At 42.4% G+C, this 19262-nt stretch overlaps 1 protein-coding gene across 5 annotated transcripts; it reads right to left on the bottom strand.

Annotated features, from left to right (window-relative positions):
• Positions 1–1849: 1849 nt before the first annotated feature.
• On the bottom strand, positions 1850–17685 carry RANBP1 (RAN binding protein 1). Of its 5 annotated transcripts, none has more exons than XM_079957144.1 (7): positions 17419–17685; positions 14405–14541; positions 13413–13570; positions 12448–12576; positions 11017–11079; positions 9240–9431; positions 1850–4008 (listed from the first exon to the last, which is right to left on the bottom strand). In XM_079957144.1, the coding sequence occupies exons 1-7, from the start codon at positions 17431–17433 to the stop codon at positions 3890–3892; spliced, it is 813 nt and encodes a 270-aa protein (XP_079813270.1). In that variant the 5' UTR covers positions 17434–17685; the 3' UTR covers positions 1850–3889. The 5 variants fall into 5 exon arrangements, with proteins under 5 accessions (XP_079813270.1, XP_079813269.1, XP_079813271.1 ...); XM_079957143.1 differs by having other exon boundaries at positions 1850–4011; positions 17419–17684; XM_079957145.1 differs by having other exon boundaries at positions 1850–4011; positions 9240–9422; positions 17419–17684.
• Positions 17686–19262: the final 1577 nt, after the last annotated feature.

Raw genomic sequence — 19262 nt, 5'->3', positions numbered from 1 at the left:
CCGTTTAATTATCCCAATCTTTAAGGATGAATGTGTCCTTGTTTTCTAAAAGGCCAGGCAATTCACATCTGATAATTAAAGTTTCAAAGTAATTATCTCACCTGCACAAAATGAGTGTTGGGCAAGGCCCACTTTCTGCAGAATACAGAGCATTTACAGCTTAATTACTGCTGCAGCCCTCAATGCTTATTTATGAATCAATGTTCTTGAAACATTTTACATTTATTTCCCTGGTGCCATTTAGGTTTCTTCTTAAGTCAGTACTATTCAAAGCACTCAAGTCACACAACACAAGTCCTGGCCTGACTGTACTGGCCAATTAGTTTCCTGGCCAAATTCAATGTGATGGTTTTCACCTTTAACACCTTATGTGTCTCAGGGCCCCAATATCTCACAGACCACCTCTCCTTAGTTGAACTGACCCAGAGCCAAGGCCCTTCTGTGTGTTCCCTCCTTGGGGGGGTCCAGAGGGTGGCAACATGAGAACACTCATTTTCAGGGGTGGCTCCCTGCTTGTGGAAAGCTCTCCCCTGATGCCATCATTACATAGCTTTAGGTGCCAGGCAAATTTTTTATTTTGCAAATGCTTTAGCTACAGTGGTACCTTGGTTTAAGAATAGCTTAGTTTATGAACAACTTGGATTAAGAACGCTGCAAACCCGGAAGTAGGTGTTTTGGTTTGTGAACTTTGCCTTGGAAGCAGAACGTTTCGCTTCCTGCTAGGTGTAAATTGAGTCCTGTGCTGCTATGGAAAAGCACACCTTGGTTTAACAACGCTTTGGTTTAAGAATGGGCTTCTGGAACGGATCAAGTTCGTAAACCAAGGTACCACTGTATTCTGGACTTAAAAGTGGGTGGAATGTTTTGATCCCGCCTTTTTTTTCTTAAAGGGACTTAGATTTGTTTTTCTTTTATGTCAGTTTCAATGCATTTGTTGTTTATATATGTTAAATTGCTGAGTAACCTTTTTAAAAATAGTAATATTCCCATTCAGAGTTTTGTTCATGGAATTAAGGAGTTCTGCAGACATTTCCCAAGGCAGTGTAAATTAGTTTTAGGAGCCTTGCTATCAACATATGCTTCCCAGAAGTTCACATAGCACCTCTATAAAGATATCCTTTTACACACAAAGTTTGTGAATGACACAATTCAACCTAGAAAGAGTTCATAGCTTAAAATGGCAGCAACCAGACTCCAATTCACCTCCCAATTTTAAAAAGAGAGAATTAAATTATAACACCTCACTTTAGTATATTTATTATGTATAGAGAAGTTGAAATATTGTTTATAAAGTTCTGCTGTATGGCTTCGGTTCATTTTTGAAACATTCTCTTCCATAAAAGCATAACATGTGAGTATGAATAGACAATGTAACCCCCTCCCCCCAAAAAAATCCAGTCTTGGTTCAACACTGGAAACCTCCAGATTTTACACTGGAGGCTCACAAAACTCTTCCTTCTGCGTAGTACCGGTAAGTTAACACACTAACACACACAAGCACACCTTCCTTCCTCTCTGCTATAAAAAACAAAAATGTGAAATACATTTTAACATCCAAAAGGCGCTCCAACCTCAACATGTTTTACAATCAGCAAATGTACCATATAAAAATCATGTCACCTGAATGTTTTAAACAGTTGTAAACAATCACAGGTACAAGTCAGAGGATGTGAAGAAGTATACAAATGTGTCCTGAGACAACATATTTGAAGAAAGGCTTGGTTGCAGCAAAGAGGGTGCCTTAGCATTGAAAAGGTCACATTGCAATATGGCTTGTTGCCATTTTCTGCTTCTGTAACATCAATGTATATCTGATGTTATAAGAACTAAAAAAAAAAAAAAGCAAGAATGATGATTATAGTTAAATTTATTTTGAAGTTAGTTTGGTGAGCAAAATTTCTCCCTTTGACAAGATAAATCAGAATCCACTTATGGTGACTTTTACAGACGGGAGGATCTGAAGAGCAATAGACAATGCCCTTTTAACCTTCAAATGCATTACTATCATATATACTGGCAAGAGTCCTTAATAAGGGATTTGTTGAGGTATTTCTGCAGGTCTTATTCCCACCCCCACATAGAAAAATCCGAAGAAATTCTAGCAGTCTTGACAGACTCAGCCATAAGAATCAAACATGACAAGGGCAAAACGCTACGCAGCTAACAGTATGCACAAAGAACAGGGGGGGAATTAATCATAGAATCAAAATCCAAAACAATTATTGGAAACAGAAAATCCAGGGAATGTTTATAATTGTAGGTAAAGACGAAGAGGACGCATTCTAAATCCATTATATTAAGTGAAAGATTCTGCCACCCAGTTTCACGTGAAAAGGCTTGCGTTTGAAGTGTTGTGCATACCATTACGAATAGGAAAAGCAACGTTTCACATCTACACACATGCACACTCAATATACAGTCGATGTGTACCTGGGAGGCTCAGACCTTTAAAGACTGCATCAGTTATTCTCACCTCTCAAGTACGTTAGACAATCTATGTGTTTTGAGGAGAGCCACACAGTTAACAGAAGTGGGACAGTATAAATGTATAAAAAATGGACTTGGACTGAGACAAGCCCCAATCCAGACACACACACTTGTGCAACAAAGACCTGGATACAGGAATATCATTGGCATTGTCAGCAATCATTGCCTATTTCGCAGTAGAAGTGTAAACTTGTGTGCCAAATGCAGTCAGTCACAAACACCCTTGGCTGTTCACACGTAGAGATCGAAAAGGACTTCCATGTGGAAGTAAGCTTCCACATAAGACTATCCTTGCAGCAAATCCTGCAAGATAACCAGTTTTTATTATCAGTGGCAGAACAAGCGGTAGAACATTTTAGTTTAGGTACATGGCATTGAAGTTTAACGCTACATCTGCCCGAGGTTCTATCCCTATGAGTGATGCAGTCCTTAAATATTGATGCTTTCCCCCAAGGATGCTAAGAGATATTCAACTTTCCCACAGCCTGAAGCCCCATTAAGATTAAGTCAATTCCCCCACCTGCAAAAAGCACTAGGGTATGCTATCATTAAGACAGCAACAAATAACAGGATATGTAATACACTAATCTTAATACCTGTGTTAAATGGATAGCTTAAACTGAAGATTTAAAGAGATCATAGTGAACTGGGCTTCGTGTCCCATCTATTCCACAAACCGCTTGTGATCCTAAAGTTTTCCAGACAGCACATTCTTGTTCTGCATGGAGAAATATTTGAAATGTAGTAAGGTCTTAAGCTTCATGGTTGCCAACCAGCATCACTTTCAGCCATGGCAAATTCAGAACGTATGTTCTGCCATGCTCGGTCAACTACAAAGGACCATTAGAAACCATAAGTATGCTGAAATCCATTGGAGGATTATGACATTATATTCTAAGGGGTACGCCATTTTCCGTAACAAAGTTTCACGAAACACGTACGTTCACTCAAACCCCACTTACAAGGAAAATATAGAGTATCTTGTTTCATTAACAGCTTTCAGTCACAGTATATGAGAAACATCTTTATTACCTGCACTTTTTCTACTGGTATAATTCAGTTATACTACATCTCATCTAAAGATATGCACTGAAAAATATAACCCAAGGTAATAATTGCAGCCACACATCAGAAGCATACAGAAAATTCAGTTCTGTCCTTTGACACCATTTTCAAACTTTTATTCACTCTCTTGGATGACTATAAATAAGTGTTTCCACTATGGAAAAGAAAGTTTAGCACAGTACATTTTCATGACTGGGGAATGGATTTTTTCTGAAGATCTCTTCAAAAAGGGCAAAAAGTTAGAAAAAAAAGTGAATGTTGTAATACAGTTCTTTATAAAGTCCCTTGTAAAAATTAAAAAATTAAGAAAAAAATAATACACAAGGCCCAAGATGATTTATTGCTTTTCTTCAGTTTTCTCCTTGACTTCTTTCTCCGATTCTTTGATCTCCTCCTTTACAGAAAGTTCTTCTAGTTTCTCGGCAACTTTATCAGCACTATCATTTTTTTCTGTTCCTGCTAAAAAATGTTTAAAGATATTATTAGACAGTGCAGTAGGTAATATGGAAACATGTCAAAAAGATCTGAGAGAACAATATAGTATTTTCTATGGTGTAATAATGCAAAACAGTCAGTGTGGCGAATGCTGTGATTTGAACAGATAAACCAGATTCAAAGCTCCGCTTATTGGGACAGCCTTGGGAAAGCTGTTACATTTTTGCTACATTTTTACTGTTGTAACATGCAATAACCCACCCTATGCGTACTGCCCCAAGTTATTTGGAGGAAGCAGGAAAAGGCATTGGTTGGTTCCTGACTTTCCAATTTCTCACAGGCAGGTCCTTATGGCACTCAGATCATAAGCAGCGGAGTTTTTTTAAAAGATACAGTGGTACCTCTGGATGCGAACGGGATCCATTCCGGAGCCCCGTTCACATCCTAAAGGGAACGTAACACGCAACTGCGCGTCGCGTTTCGCCGCTTCCACGCATGGCGTCATTCTGAGCATCTGCACATGTGGCAAAACCCGGAAGTAACGCGCTCTGTTACTTCCGGGTTGCCGCAGAGCGCAACCCGAAAATATTCATCCCGAAGCTACTTCAACCCAAGGTTACATTACAGTGGTGCCCCGCAAGACGAACGCCTCGCAAGACGAAAAACCCGCTAGACGAAAGGGTTTTCCGTTTTGGAGGCGCTTCGCAAAACGAATTTCCCTATGGGCTTGCTTCGCAAGACGAAATGTCTTGCGAGTTTTTCCGACTTTCCCCCCCTTTTTCTAAGCCGCTAAGCGCGCTAATCCGCTAAGCCGTCAATGGGCTTGCTTCGCAAGACGAAAAAACCACTAGACGAAGAGAATCGCGGAACGGATTCTTTTCGTCTTGCGAGGCACCACTGTATTTGAAAAGTAGAAGCTCTCTATTGCAACATGTCTATGTTTTTATGCCTTCAGGATAATCTGCAGGAAAAAGTAATGCTTCATAGTTTGAAAAACCATTAACTCAAAGGGGGAGGGGAGAATTTCCCCTCCTTACTTGAAGATTTTGAATTGCTAACCATTAATACAATTTTAATTACAAAGCAACTAGCTATTCCACTGTAACAAAATGCTGCAAGAAAGAAATAATTTTGGAATGTTCTGCTATATATATATATATATATATATATATATATATATATGAATTTGTATCCATGCAGAGCTATGGCGCAGCTATATGAAAACCAGACACTTCAGTGAGAATAACACTTCACGTCCTGATGAGTACATAAAAAGTCAATTGAATACTAAGAGTCTCTCTTAAAAAATCCCAACATCAAGATTTTTAAAACTGGTAACATTTCTATACCTCAAATTCATCAGTAATAACGAAGCACCTGGAATCATAGAATTGTGGATTGGAAAGGACAAAAAGGGTCATCTGTACCAAGATCAATTGAAACGGACTTCCACAAGTAGGGAAAGTGTTCACAACATCCTGGATTACTCTAGCAGGCCTAAAAAGCACCGTGACTGAATATTGCAGTCAGGTACAGAGTGAGCCTGCTATTAAGCATAAAAATGAAGATTGCTTACCTGTTAATCATGGCCCTGAACACTTGATGTAAGAGCCCTGTGCAATCAGACCAAAGGTCTATCTAGTCTAGCATCCTGTTTTAACAGGGGCCAACCAGATACTTATGAGAGGCTCACAAGCAGGACACAAATCCAACACCACTCCTGCGTAACTCCCCCATTATGACTAACAGCCATTGAGAGCATCCTCTATGACTGCCTGATCCTCTTCTAAAGGCATCCGAGTTGGTGGTGATTATCACATATTGTGGTAATTCGTGGCTACTGAGCTACTTATTGGTTATCTGCCATCAGGCTGCAATCACTCATATCACAACTTCATTTCCTTATCAGCTGCTTGCAGGGCAGAGACATCCAACAAGGTGACAGAGATCCAGGTGTCAAGTAATCCTGTCAATTGTGGCTGAGAGTTCCCTGGTCATAAGAAAACCATGTTTGATAGTGAACGTCCAGTTTGACTAGTGAGTGATGCGCAAGGAACTGAGATCAAGCACTGAAAACCTTTTCTTTAGAAGACTATAGTAAGCCCCACTTGTATCAAATGGAGAAAACAGTGAGTACAGTCGTACGTTGGTTGTCAACCGTAACCTGTTCTGAAAGTCCATTCGACTTCCGAAAACATTCGCAAACCAAGGTGTGGCTTCAGATTGGCTGCACTCAACCGGAAGCTGCGTCGGATGTTCGGCTTCCAAAAACATTTGCAAACCGCAACACTTACTTCCAGGTTTATGGCATTCGGGAGCCAAAATGTACAAGTACCAAGGCTTTCAGGAACCACGGTATGACTGTAACTGAGAAGAGATTCCTTTGCTTCCCCTCTCACATGTCAGAAGCAGAAACAAGGCACAAACACTGAGGGCCATTTGAAAAGCAGAAATCATGTACAGGCAAGCCAAGAGCATCAGAGCACAATGGAATTCCCCTAAGATAAAGAATGCTGTACAAGTCTTTCACTTCACGTGTAACATGCCATGCCAAGGTTATCATATGAAAGACCTGCGATACCCTGGATGATCTGTGATTTGGATGGCTGATGGCTTTAGCACAACTCAAAAAATACGACTAGCTTGTCAGAAAAGCTTATAGGATGCTGGAAATGGGAACTGCTTCAAACATACAGGTCCCCATTGTCTCTTTCAGCTACTGTAGCTAGGGATGTAATTTGCTATGTCTCTGTTTTTAACGCGAAAAGCTATTATCCTGCCTAGGGGTGGTGAAACTACTGGTTGAGAAACTTACTTTTTTGAAATATTCTGAACATAGAAGTCACTGTTTTTAAGAAACCTCAGGCTTTGAGCTGTGCTTAAATTTCAATAAATTTGTTATGTACTAGAATAATTACATGCCTGGCCAAGGGAAAAGGTGCTATCTATAACACATTCCTTAATTATATAGAATTATAGAATGCCATTAGTTGGTCATCCTTTTTCTGGCTTATATATTTAGGAAATGTTTTGTATTCTTCTACTTTTATACCATCATAGAATTTAGTTGGAAGGGATCCAAAGGGCCATCTGCTCCAATCCCCTGCGATGCAGGAATCTCAACGGGATCATACATAACAGAAGGCCATCAAGCCTCTGCTAAAACAACCTCCAAGGAAGAAGAGTCCATCAACTCTCATTGGAGTCTGTTCCACTTTCAAATAGCTCTTATTGTCAGAATTTTCTTCTTTTGTTTAATTGGAATTTCCTCTTGTAACTTGAATCCATTGGTTCGGATCCTAGCCTCTGGAGCAGAAGAAAACAAGCTTGTTCCCTCTTCCATGTGACAGCCCTTTAGGTATTTGAAGATGGCAATCATAACTCCTCTCAGTCTCCTCTTTTCAAAGCTAAACATACCCAATTCTCTCAACCATTTCTCATAAGGCTTGGTTTCCAAACTCCTGATCATCTTGGTTGCCCTCCTCTGCTTGTCAATAACCTTATTAAATTGTGGTGCCCAGAACTGGACTTGGTACTCCAGATGTGTTCTGACCAAGGCAAGACCAACAGAGCAGGATGAATACTTCCTTTGATCAGGACACTATATTTTGCCTTGGGAGATTTGAATTCATTTAAAATAACTAGGTGTTCCCATGCCACCTCTTTTCCTATTGTGGGCTGCAGGCTCCCTCCTTGCAACATTTATTATTCTGTTATCACCAGGTTGGGCACTGCTTTTCTTTTGGGTGAAGACAGAGGCAAAGTAGGTGTTGAGCAGTTCTGCCTTCTCTGTCACCCAATAAAATTTCTCAGTCTTTTCCATGCAGAGGACTCACTACTTGCTTGTTGTTCTTCTTGCTTTGAACATAGCCAAATAAACTTACTTTATTATTTTTAACATCTCTTGCAAACCTGAGCTTTGGCCCACCCGAGCTTCTCCCTGCAACTGCTGGCTACTCTCCTTTGTGATTGCCCCTTTCTTCCATTTCTTATATATGTCTTTCTTAAACCTCAGCTCATCTGTAAGCACCTTATGCAGCTACATCAGTTTCTTTAGAAGTTTCCCACTTTTCTTGTTGGAATGGTCTGCCTTTGTATCTTCAATATTCCACTTTTTTTAAAAAAAACTCTCATTCTTCTTGGACTTCCTTCTCTTTGAGTATTCCTTAAGCTTTTTGAGATCACCCTTCTTAAAAGTCCAGAGCACATGTCTGACTACACTTAGATTTCTCTTGCCTCTGTATCATTTGTCGATCTCTTCCTGGTAAGTAACAGGTCCAAGAGAGATGATCCTCTTGTTGCTTCTTCCACCTTCTTGCAGTTTCCTGCCCTTCAGCAGGTTTCTGGAGCAACACCTCCATTTCCTGTGTGCAAGTGAAGCTGTTATCCTCAGTACCAGGTGTCTCCTTGCAGTCTGCAATGTCCTTTCCCTCTTTCTCAGGGTTTAATTTAAAGCTTTCCTGATCAGGTTCATAAGACTCTTAGCAAAAGCACTCTTGCCAACTGCCATGGGGTACAACCCATCTCTTGCCAGACATCCTTCCTCAAAGAAGAACTGAACATGATCCAAGAAGCTACACCTTTCCTGACATCACCTGTGCCACCAATACTTTACTTCCAGCATTTTCCTCTTCCTGTGCCCCAATCTTCAACAGGAAAGAGTGATGAAAATAACACCTGTGCCCCAAGGCCCTTCAGCTTCCTGCCCAGAGTGTCAACGTCCCTTGCTATTATGCTGAAGACTACATCTAGCAGAATCATTTGTACCCATGAATCAGAAGGGGTTGTCACTGTCAGTGGGCTTTATAAAACTTGGCAACCTGTCTCTCACATAGTGAATTGTTGCGCCTGAAGACAGTTCACCACCCAATACATCCTGTTAAACCTGCACACTGCTGCCTCTGTCCCCCTCAGCAGGGAGTCACCTACCACCAACACACTTCTCTTCCACCTCTGGGGAATGACAGGAATTGTTCTGCACACTGCACCTTCCACCATCACTTCTATGTATTCTGAGGTCTGCAACTACTGTACTTGCTCCTCTAGCCCAGAATTGGTGTCCAAGTTGAGGGCATGGAATTGATTTTGCAGCTCCAGTGTCAAAGCATGGTTCCTGACAGTACTGCTTCTGTCTGTCATGTTCCTCCGGGCATTCGTTTCCTGCAATGGGCAATCTTCCTCCTTCCTAGGGGCACCCCACCTGTGTTGCTGTTCCAAGAGAGTCCACTCTGCTCTAATGAGAAATTCCTCACCTTGCCCAGTAGCCTGAAGTGTGGCTAGGCGGGTCTCAAGTTGCTCTATCTTCTCCTTCAGCAAGGGAATCCGCTTGCACTGCTTGCAGGTGTAGTTTTCCACATTCTCAGGCATGAAGACATACATGGCACAGGTGTTGCAGGTCACTTTAGTAGCTCCCTCGCTGTCCATGTCTCTTGGTCCTATGTACACTATAGCAAGTTAATTTTCTTATATACAGGTGTTAACAGAAAATTCTTTAGCAGTCACTGGCTGTGTTACATGCAACAATAAGTGAATAACCTTGGCTTAATAAATCATACTGTGTACACGATGCGTGCTAGTGCACAGTTCTGCTCCCGCTTCATTCCTCCCCTGACATGAACAGTTAAACAAACTAGAAAAGGAATAATTTAGAACTGTGTCCAAACCAGGCTTGTGGTTTGTTTCTCCTTATGAAAATCTTATCAGTTCTCAGCAATTTATAAAGGTAAAGGGACCCCTGACCATTAGGTCCAGTCATGGCCGACTCTGGGGTTGTGGCGTTCATCTTGCTTTATTGGCCGAGGGAGCCGGCGTACAGCTTCCGGGTCATGTGGCCAGCATGACTAAGCCACTTCTGGCGAACCAGAGCAGCGCACGGAAACGCCGTTTACCTTCCCGCTGGAGCGGTACCTATTTATCTACTTGCACTTTGATGTGCTTTCGAACTGCTAAGTGGGCAGGAGCAGGAAGCAAGCAATGGGCGCTCACCCCGTCGCAGGGATTCGAACCGCTGACCTTCTGATCAGCAAGTCCTAGGCTCTGTGTTTTAACCCACAGCGCCACCCGCGTCCCACAGCGATTTATACTGGCTAATTGGTTTCCGGGTTCAGTTCAAGCCTGAAAACCCTTAATGACTTGGGACCTGGATACCTTAGGAACCACCTTCTTTCGTGTGTCCCTTCTCACACACTCCAATATCATCTAGAACCTGGGGGACAAGACTGGTGTCTGCCAGTAGTAGGGCTTGATTTGTTTAACCATGCATGTGAAACAGATTAAGGTTGAACGCACTAGCACAGAGCTCATACAAGTACAATTTATTAAGTCCAGGCTCTTTGCTTGTTGTGAACACAGTCAATATGGCAAATGAGTTAGTCATCGCTGGATATGTAAACAATGTGTGCTGGACTTCTTATGCAAAGACCATGTATCTTGTTTATATTTCCAATTGTTCTCCAAGATTACATACTGTTTCTTGCAACTGCCATATTTTTAGTACCTTACCTGAAAGCCAGATTGTCTATCCTCAAAACAGCATATAAGTGAGTGCTAACAATGCACAATTTGCTTCTCGCTTTAGCAATAAATAGATTTGAATAAAGTTAACTAAACTTTATTTTGTACAATCAAGTGCCTGCCTACTGTTTCATAAGAAGGATTTCTTAAGTGTCTGAAAGTCAGTTGCTCTGACATGCAAAAACGAGATAGCATGTCACTTTCTGACATTGCTAAGCTGTGGGGTATGATCAAGAAATTCTAAAATTAGGTAAACAGCAAGATGAGACAGTAACGTGAAAGGTTCAGAGATGCATGTTGCTGAAGATAATGGAAAAAGGCAAGACCGCCTCAGTGCAAGCCTCTTTAACTCTTACATTTCTGCTGAAGTAAATGAGGATCTACAAGAGGGTCTAAAACGTGGCATATCGTACATATATAAAATGCTAGTTATTCTGACAGTTCAGGGGTTTTTGCAGAATTGTTTGCAGTCTCCTGACTGCAGTATTCCTTCATCAGAAGAAAACAAATTCTTACCTTTCTTTCCCTTGTCAACCTCATTTCTACATTCTTCAAATTTTGCCTTGAATTTCTGTGCATCTGTTTTAAGGAAATAAAGTATCATAAAATATGTTGCAATGGATCTAGACACAACTTAAAGTAAATAACGTTTTTTTCTCTGGTACCTCAGATTGCATAAACACTCATCCTCTTTGTATCAAGACCAGAGCTTTCCAAACTTTTGATGTTTGCAAGACACTTTTTAGACATGCATCATTTTGGGACACAGTAATTCAGTTTACCAGAAGTTAAACTAACCCATTTCCTGCCCCAGGAGGAACATGGAGAATGTTTGTGTGACACACCCACATACTGCAGCTGACACACTAACGTATCGAGAAACAGTTTGGAAAGCTCTGGTCTTGACAATGCCTATGATCTAGTAAAGCCACATGTACAAATGCAGTCTACAGAGTATCTGAGTTTCTAGAACTGTTTATACATTTCAGTGTAAAATGCACTCTTTGATGTTTTGCAGGACAAGTAAGTGCAGTGGAGATTTGTATCATAAGACCTACCGATTAACTAGATCTTAAACTAGAGTTCATGTACTAGCATCACTGCCAGATTTTTCTTTAATAGAGTTAATATTAGCAAAAAGGATTTCTGATAAAGATAGCATATCAATACTTTCATAACTATAATACAATGGAAGTTGTCAGGTGGTTTACTGTTACACTATATTAGCAAAAATGACCACTTGAGGTCACTGTTGCTCAATGCTAGATAATGAAAAATGTCATTCATCAAAAAAGGCATTTTTATTCCATAGGCCAGAAAACAAGAAACAAAGGCCTGTGTCTGATTTGCTTTCCCCCATCCCCGACTTCAAGTCCGTAAAGCCAATTTCACACTATGCACAGAAAGTAAAGTTGTGCTCCATTTCCCTGGGTTTACTGAATGGCTTACATGCAACAGCTAACTCCCCACTGGCACACCACGAGAAGGAATCAACACAGAACCTGAAGGTTGCTATGGTAGTAAGTCAATACTTTTTATAGAAATAACAGCTACATTTGGCCAGGACATATGAGAGCAGAACACAATAATCTTTGCTTCCACTTGTTAAGAGGCAAGGATTTAAGGACCTCTAAACAACAACAAAAATCCTATCAATCCAAAAAGTAAATCCAGTATACTTAATTTGCTTGCCCACAATTTGCATGTGACCTATAAAATTTTTCTGAAATAGCCCAGACTGCCTACTTTATAGAAGTCATGAGACGTGCTCTTTAGGCCTGTCAACCCTGTTGAAGTATTAACAGAGTACTAGCACAGAGGATAGCCTGTTTCATTACAGAAAAATGTGATGCAATGAAATACAAAACATTCAGTTTACACCCACTTCACGTCTTCATACATACAGAGCAATTTTAAGTGATCAAAGTTATGTTGCTTTTAACTTACTTTCTGCATTTAAAAACCGAATTGCCAGAAGTTCTGGCTTAGGACTCTCATCTGCGAAATCAGCATGTGTATTCCACACCCATGCCCTGTCACTTCCTGCATTGGGCTTCAGCTCCATTACAGGTGTAACTAGAAAGGAAAAGCCGGGGCAGGAAGAGAGAGAAAAAAGTAGCTGGGCACAGGAAGTACTAGAGCAAACAACACAGCCTCCTTAACTGTCTGCCTGAAGATATCTACCTTATCGGCAACATAAAAGATTGTTAAAAATGCATTTAAGTTCTAGTCTAGCCTATTTATCAATGAATGCATGGCTAGATTTTATTCACAATTAAGACTGCATTCCAGAATCTTGACACTACCCTTGACGCTACTAGTTTTCTGAAACCCTACTACATAGTGTGGCATGTTTTTCATGCTATTATTGTTAAGACATGTGAAGGTTTCACTGCCATTTTTGAACTAAAGAAGGTTGGACTATAAGTGACTGGGCCATGCTTAGTTTTCTTCATTTGCACAGCACGGTTCCCCTAGAATCATAGAATTGGAAGGGACCCTGAGGATCATCTAGCCCAACCCCCTGCAATGCAGGAATACGCAGGTGTCCCATACAGGGATCGAACCTGCAACCTTGGCACTGCCTTGCTTAAAGCTATTTGCATGCCTTTGTGAAATATCTCATGTCTGCTTGTGGCACACTGGATTATATTTGGAGGTTGTATCTGAAGGACATTTGCTAAGAGAAGGTAAACTACATAGCTTCTTCATCCTTTTAACCTCCAACATCGCACCAACTGATGATGCAGGCAGAAGCTCACTGTGCAAGTGGCCTTGGGTATAACGCTTCCTTAGTAACCAGAACCAGAAGGACCTTCACCACCTTCTGTCCCTATTATTAATTTCCTTTCTTGCTATTACAGCAAAATAAGTAGTACTGTACAACAAGTGCAGTGTACCAAATCACATACTGTAATGATTTGCACAGATTTTTAGGGTTTTATCTCTCCTCATCAAGAGACGAATGGTCCCCTTCTCTTTGTGCTTCAGAAGCTTTACATCACCAGTGCCTCGTTCTTTCCATTCGGGAAGATCGTTTTCCGATGCGAAGCGGAAGAGTTTTGCTCGCCTTTTGGGGAGGGAGACACAAAATGAAAACAAGGCATAGCTTAGTTTATGCATGGAACTTTTTACCAGATTTTTCACAGAACTGCGATCTCTTAACATGAATGCTCCATATGAATGTACATTTGATATGCTTCCCTCCCCTAGACCATTTGTTTCCCCAATATTTTCTCTCAAAAAACACACACAAGTTGTTGTGGGGGACATACTAATCCTTACTAAAGACAGTAGTACTAGGCTTCTAGTTTACTATAGGTACATTGGGAAGAAATAGCTGTTGGAACAAGCTAGTCTCTCTTTTCATATGTGTATGTATTTTTTTATAGTATTGCTTTATTTTACACTTCAAGTTGCTTTGGGGCATTCTGTTGTGGGATGTGATTCATGAATTCAATCTAACTGGCCTGAAAATTGACATTCCTTATATGATAGAAAACACTAGTTTCTGTCACAGAAAAGGAAACCAACTTTGCACTCCTCGTTTCTAGGTAAGTGGATGACTGTTCAGTAAAAAGAAAGAAAGAAAAAAGATAGCCCTTCTATCTCACCGAGAATTGCTACAGAATAAAGCCTTAAGTTGCTGAATACAGACTACCACGTTAAAAGTTTGGCCATTCGAATATTTACAATGCCATCTAGAAAAAGACAGTTGTACTGACTCAATCCCATATACCAAAGCTTGGACACTATTTTCTGACATTTTGGTGGCCTAATAAAGGCACTGCCCTAGACAACATGTATGCCTTGCCAATGTGCATATGCTGCAACCCATCAGCATATTAATATGCCCCAACCCAAAGTTTGGAAGTTACTGACGCACCATTCTTATTGTACTTACATCTTAAAGAGTTCTTCCTCATCTTCTTCAAGAGTTTTAATCTCTTGCTCAGGAAGAGAAACTATGGGCTCAAACTGAGGGTCATGGTTAGAATCATCTACGTTGTCAGGTGCTAAGTCATGCTCCTCATGTGTGTCCTGTGGAAAAAGTCACATGATGAACCTTAAAACAAAATTGCTAAGAGGCTTGTGATATTTAATTCAAAAAGACCCCCAATAATAAAAATGCAAGATCTTATGAACTTGCACATCTTAGCCATTTAATCCATTTTTTCTATTTTGGTCTGGAAGTGATAGTTGCATCCATTTTACTAATTAATGTAACAAGTATATACATCAGCCAGCCTAGGCAAGCAGGAATTCCATGCTGATGAATGAGCTGGTGGAGGGGGCTCCACCCCTCCTCTAGTCTGCTTGTTAGAGGTGGCTTGCAGCCCACACTTTCATCCTCACCAAAAAAAAAATAATGGGAGCTTTCCCCTCTTTGGAAGCCAGCAACTTTAAGGGCTGAGGACATGGTTCACTCATCCACATGCCTTTTGATACCAATGACAATGCGATGCTCATGGATTAGCTCAGTGTTAAGAACTAGTGGTATTGTTTTAAACTGTTTTTTTTCTATTCAAAGGACCAGTATCAGAGTTGCACTGAGTGACTTGGCCTCCTGCAGGGTGCCATCTTCTCTCCAATGCTGTTTACTTATATGAAGTTGCTTGAAACAGTAATTAGGAAATTGGAGCATAATGTCATCAATAAGCTGATGACAGCCACCTCTATTTCTCAGTAACATCTGAGTCAGGTGAGGCCATACAAGTCCAGAACCAGTGCCTCAATGCAGTGATGGTCTAAAGCTGAATCTGGACAAGGCAGAAGTCCTGTGGGCAGGTGGTTCCCAAGTCAGAGAACTGGAATGCTGGCCTACCCTGGATAGGGCTGCACTCTTCCAAAGGAGCAAGTGTGTAACAATGGGATGTTTTGTCAGCTTTGAACTGAAGGACCTGGTGCGCACAATGGCTAGGAGTACTCCCCCACCCCAGCTTTGGCTAGTGCACTAGCTATTATCATTTATGAACCAGGACAGCCTTGCTACTATGCCTCATGCATCAACCACCTCAAGACTGGATTACTGCAATGTGCTCTTAAGTGGGGCTGTTCTTAGGGTTGGTCTGGAAGCTGCAGCTAGAGCAAAATGCAGTGGCTGGGATGCTGACTGAGACATCCTACCAAGTATATACTATACCACTCTTAAAAGCAGGCATAGGCAAACTCAGCCCTCCAGATGTTTTGGGACTACAACTCCCATCATCCCTGACCACTGGTCCTGTTAGCTAGGGATGATGAGAGTTGTAGTCTCAAAATATCTGGAGGGCTGAGTTTGCCTATGCCTGCTTAAAAGTGTAGCAGTGGCTGCTAATATGCAACTAGAACAGGTTTAATGCTTTGGTCTTTACCTACGAAGCCATAAAAAACCTAGGACTAACTTACCTGAAGGAGCACCTTTCAGAAAATCAACCTGACTGGTCACTAAGATTCTTGGATGAGGAGGCCCTCCTAGTCATGTCACTGTCTACAGAGGCTCTTTAGAAGGTCAGTCTTTTTCAACAGTAGCACCCTCTCTGTGAAACCAGCTCCCTCTGAATACACCTACATTTATACAATTCTAGTGCTTGATGAAAAACCATTTATTTTCTGAAACTTTGGCTGGGCAGTAATGCCAATTTTTAACTTACCTGTTGTTGACCTAGCAGCTGCTGTTTAATCTGAATGCTGCCTGCTTGTTCTTTCATATAAAAAGGCAATATAGAACAACTAGGATGCCAAGGACAGAAGGATCCTCCCAAGGACAGGGGATTGTGGTGTTAAGTTAATGTGTCTATTAGCAATGTGAGGCGTCAGAGAAGGTACAGCAGCCCCAACGTTTTTACTTAGTGATCAAAAGATGGGGGGTAGAAACCAAACCAAGGAAATACAAATATCACTATTTTAAACACAGTTTTCTCTTTGTAGAGCGTGCACAACAAAGTTACTAAATTAAAACCAGTATTGTGGGATTTAAAGCAGTTTTACTGTGCTTAGTAGCTATTTTATCTTCTGGGCCAATTGTCAGATTTTTACTTATGCCCTCCCACTGTTTAGTTTTCTTTTCCTACCCATCCCATTTCTTCTATCATGCCAAATATATAAACGAGCAAATCCGCAACCCTTTTTATATTGTGAAGGCCTACGGCCTTAATGGATTCAACTGCCTCTTCCTCCAGCCAAGCGGGTGAACAGGACTGCATCCCTAGAAATACTTGGGTAAGCAAGGCAAGCAGCAGCAACAGCAGCAGCCACCTTCTGCATCCTGTTTGAAGCCTTATGACCCTGAGCGCGCTTTCAATGCGGGTGTTCTCCCTTATATTTTAAAAATTGAAATACTAACGAGAGGACATCGCAGTGACAAAACCGGGTTCTCTCCGAAGGAGAAGCGGGAATGGGCAGCCGAGCACGTGGGGCGGCCTCCTCCTCCAGCAGGCGGGGAGGGGGGGGAGATCTCAGCACACCCACACACCCCGGGGCTGGAGACAGAGAAGGGCCCAGTACACCCCCACTCCCCCCCCAAAAAAAGAGGGGGGGGAGGTTTATAGAAATTATCACAAACCCAAGGGAACGCCACGTCCCAGCAAGCGTGAATCGCGCGCAGCACGTTGCTGCGGCGGCGGCGGCCCTGCCTGCGCGCCTTGGAGGAGGATAGGAGGCCCCAGGCCTTGTTAAGACCGGGGGGGGGGTGGCGGGGAAAGAGAAACGGCTGCCAGGCAGCGCTGAGGCAGCCCGTGGAAAGCGGGAAGAGAAATAAGGGGCTTCAGCGGGTTAATAAACCTGAGGTGGGGGAGGGGGGATGAGTCAAGAGGGCGGCCTAGTCTCAGGCTTTCTCTCTCTCCAACCCCCCCCCCGCCCCCGGGACCTCCTTTAACTGCTCCCCGCTCTCGATTTCGAGGCTCGCCGGCGCTTTTCGTCAACCCTCTCGAGTCTCACCTTCGTCTCGGCCATGGCGGGGGCTGGCGTGGCGTCGTCTCTTTCCTAAGGCTCGAGTGAGGCGCGTCCCTCGTCAAATGTAGCCGCTGCTTTTCTCTCTCCCGTTTCCCGCCGCGACCTTTCCCTGCCTGGCTTTTCGCCCCGTCCCGTCCGTTCGACCGACCGACCGTGCGCCCGCCTCCCGGCCTACACTTTCTGCCTCGCACGCTCCCTCAGCGCCGCTGCCGCTCCGCCTCCTCCGTCGCTCGCGCTCCCCGCCCCCTCCTTCCGCCCCCCCTTCTTTCCCCTCATTCCCGCAGCCCGCGCCGTTGCCGCAGGGGCTGATGGGAAAACGAGGCTCTTTAGTTCCCTCACGAGGGCTCGTGGCGCCATTGCAATAAGAGAGAGGGAGCGGGTTGGTGTAGCGCGCCAGGCAGGCAAAGGGAGGCGCGCGGGCAAATGAGATGACGGGCTTTTTTTTATTGGTTTTCACAACATTATAAACAAGCACATCAAACAAACAAACAAAAATCATAGCCTTATTAAAAATTACACTTTTTAACATTGTTAAGTGACTTCCTCGCTTCCCCTTGGTTGAATTTCATTGCATGTCCTTTTAACGGTTTTCCAAATCACAGTTCTTAAAAAATAACTTAAACATTAACATCCTTAGATCTTCACATTATGAAATTAAACATATTGATTCATCAGTTAACTTAAATAAAATCCTAAGCCAATTAAATATCTGCAAGCTGTTTTCAGTTAATTTACCTTAATATATTTAACTAAGTGATCATTAAATTTGGAGATGACGGACTCTTTGCTGGGTCAGGCCAATGGCCCACCTATGTCCAGCATCGTATCGGCCAGCCGCCTGTTGTCCTCAAGCAGGACACGAGCGCAGCAGCAGCAGCAGCCCTGTAGAAACAGCCTGCGGGCATCCTGAATGAAATTTCATTTTGTGTAGCCGGAGCCATTACGAAAGATATAAAATACAAAAATACGCACAAAATAAAAACCAGACATTCTGTCAGATAAGAGCTTGGCGGCCGCCCTGCTAAACGCATTAACCATCCCCACAAGGAAAAAAATTATTGTCGCTCTAAAAGCAAAACAGGCCATTTTTCTGAGGCCTAATAAAAAGTGAATCAAATGCCCACTCGATCTCCAAACCAAGAGACCTAAATCTTTGAAAAAAGGCTGGTCAGAAATCCTCGCAGATTGGGCAAAACCAGTAAGTAGTGCGGCAAATCTGGAGGCACGTTTATCTCTACATGAGCAAAGTTCTAAAAGTACCACATTAAAACCCACTCCGTAATAATAATAATTTTATTTATACCCTGCCCACTCTGGGCGGCTTCCAACAAATCATAAAACCTCAGGAAAACATCAAAAAAGTTATGTAGTTCTCCTTGACATCTGGGTTTTCCACAGTGAAAAACGCACCTTCACTATGTTATTTTCAGCGCCTGCTAAAAACGTTCTTGTTTAGGCAAGTCTGCCCAGATATGTAGAAAGCTGAGGTGTGTTTAATCAGGTTGTTTTTTTAAAAGCTTATTGTTTTAAAAGCTTATTAACTATTTGTGAATGTTTTATGGAATTGATAAGCCGCCCTACACCCGGACGTCTCGGGCCGGCTCACGCCACAGATCCTCGGCGGCTCCCGCCCCCTTTACTTAAAATGGCGGCCGCGCGTGGCGAATCCGAGGCGGGGGGGGGGGCGGAGGCGGTTGGAGGAATGAGATGTTGCATGATGGGAAAGAGCGGGAAAAGGGCGGGAAAAGGGCGGGACGGCTCTGGCATCTTCGCTTATAACTTTTTCAATTTTAGGTTTTTATTTATTTTACGGGTGGATGCAATGTATT

Source organism: Podarcis cretensis (assembly GCF_951804945.1).
Source record: "Podarcis cretensis genome assembly, chromosome: 16".
NCBI classification, from domain to species: domain Eukaryota; kingdom Metazoa; phylum Chordata; class Lepidosauria; order Squamata; family Lacertidae; genus Podarcis; species Podarcis cretensis.
The sequence above is the reverse complement of the archived record's forward strand: the minus strand, read 5'-3'. Positions and strand labels throughout refer to the sequence as shown.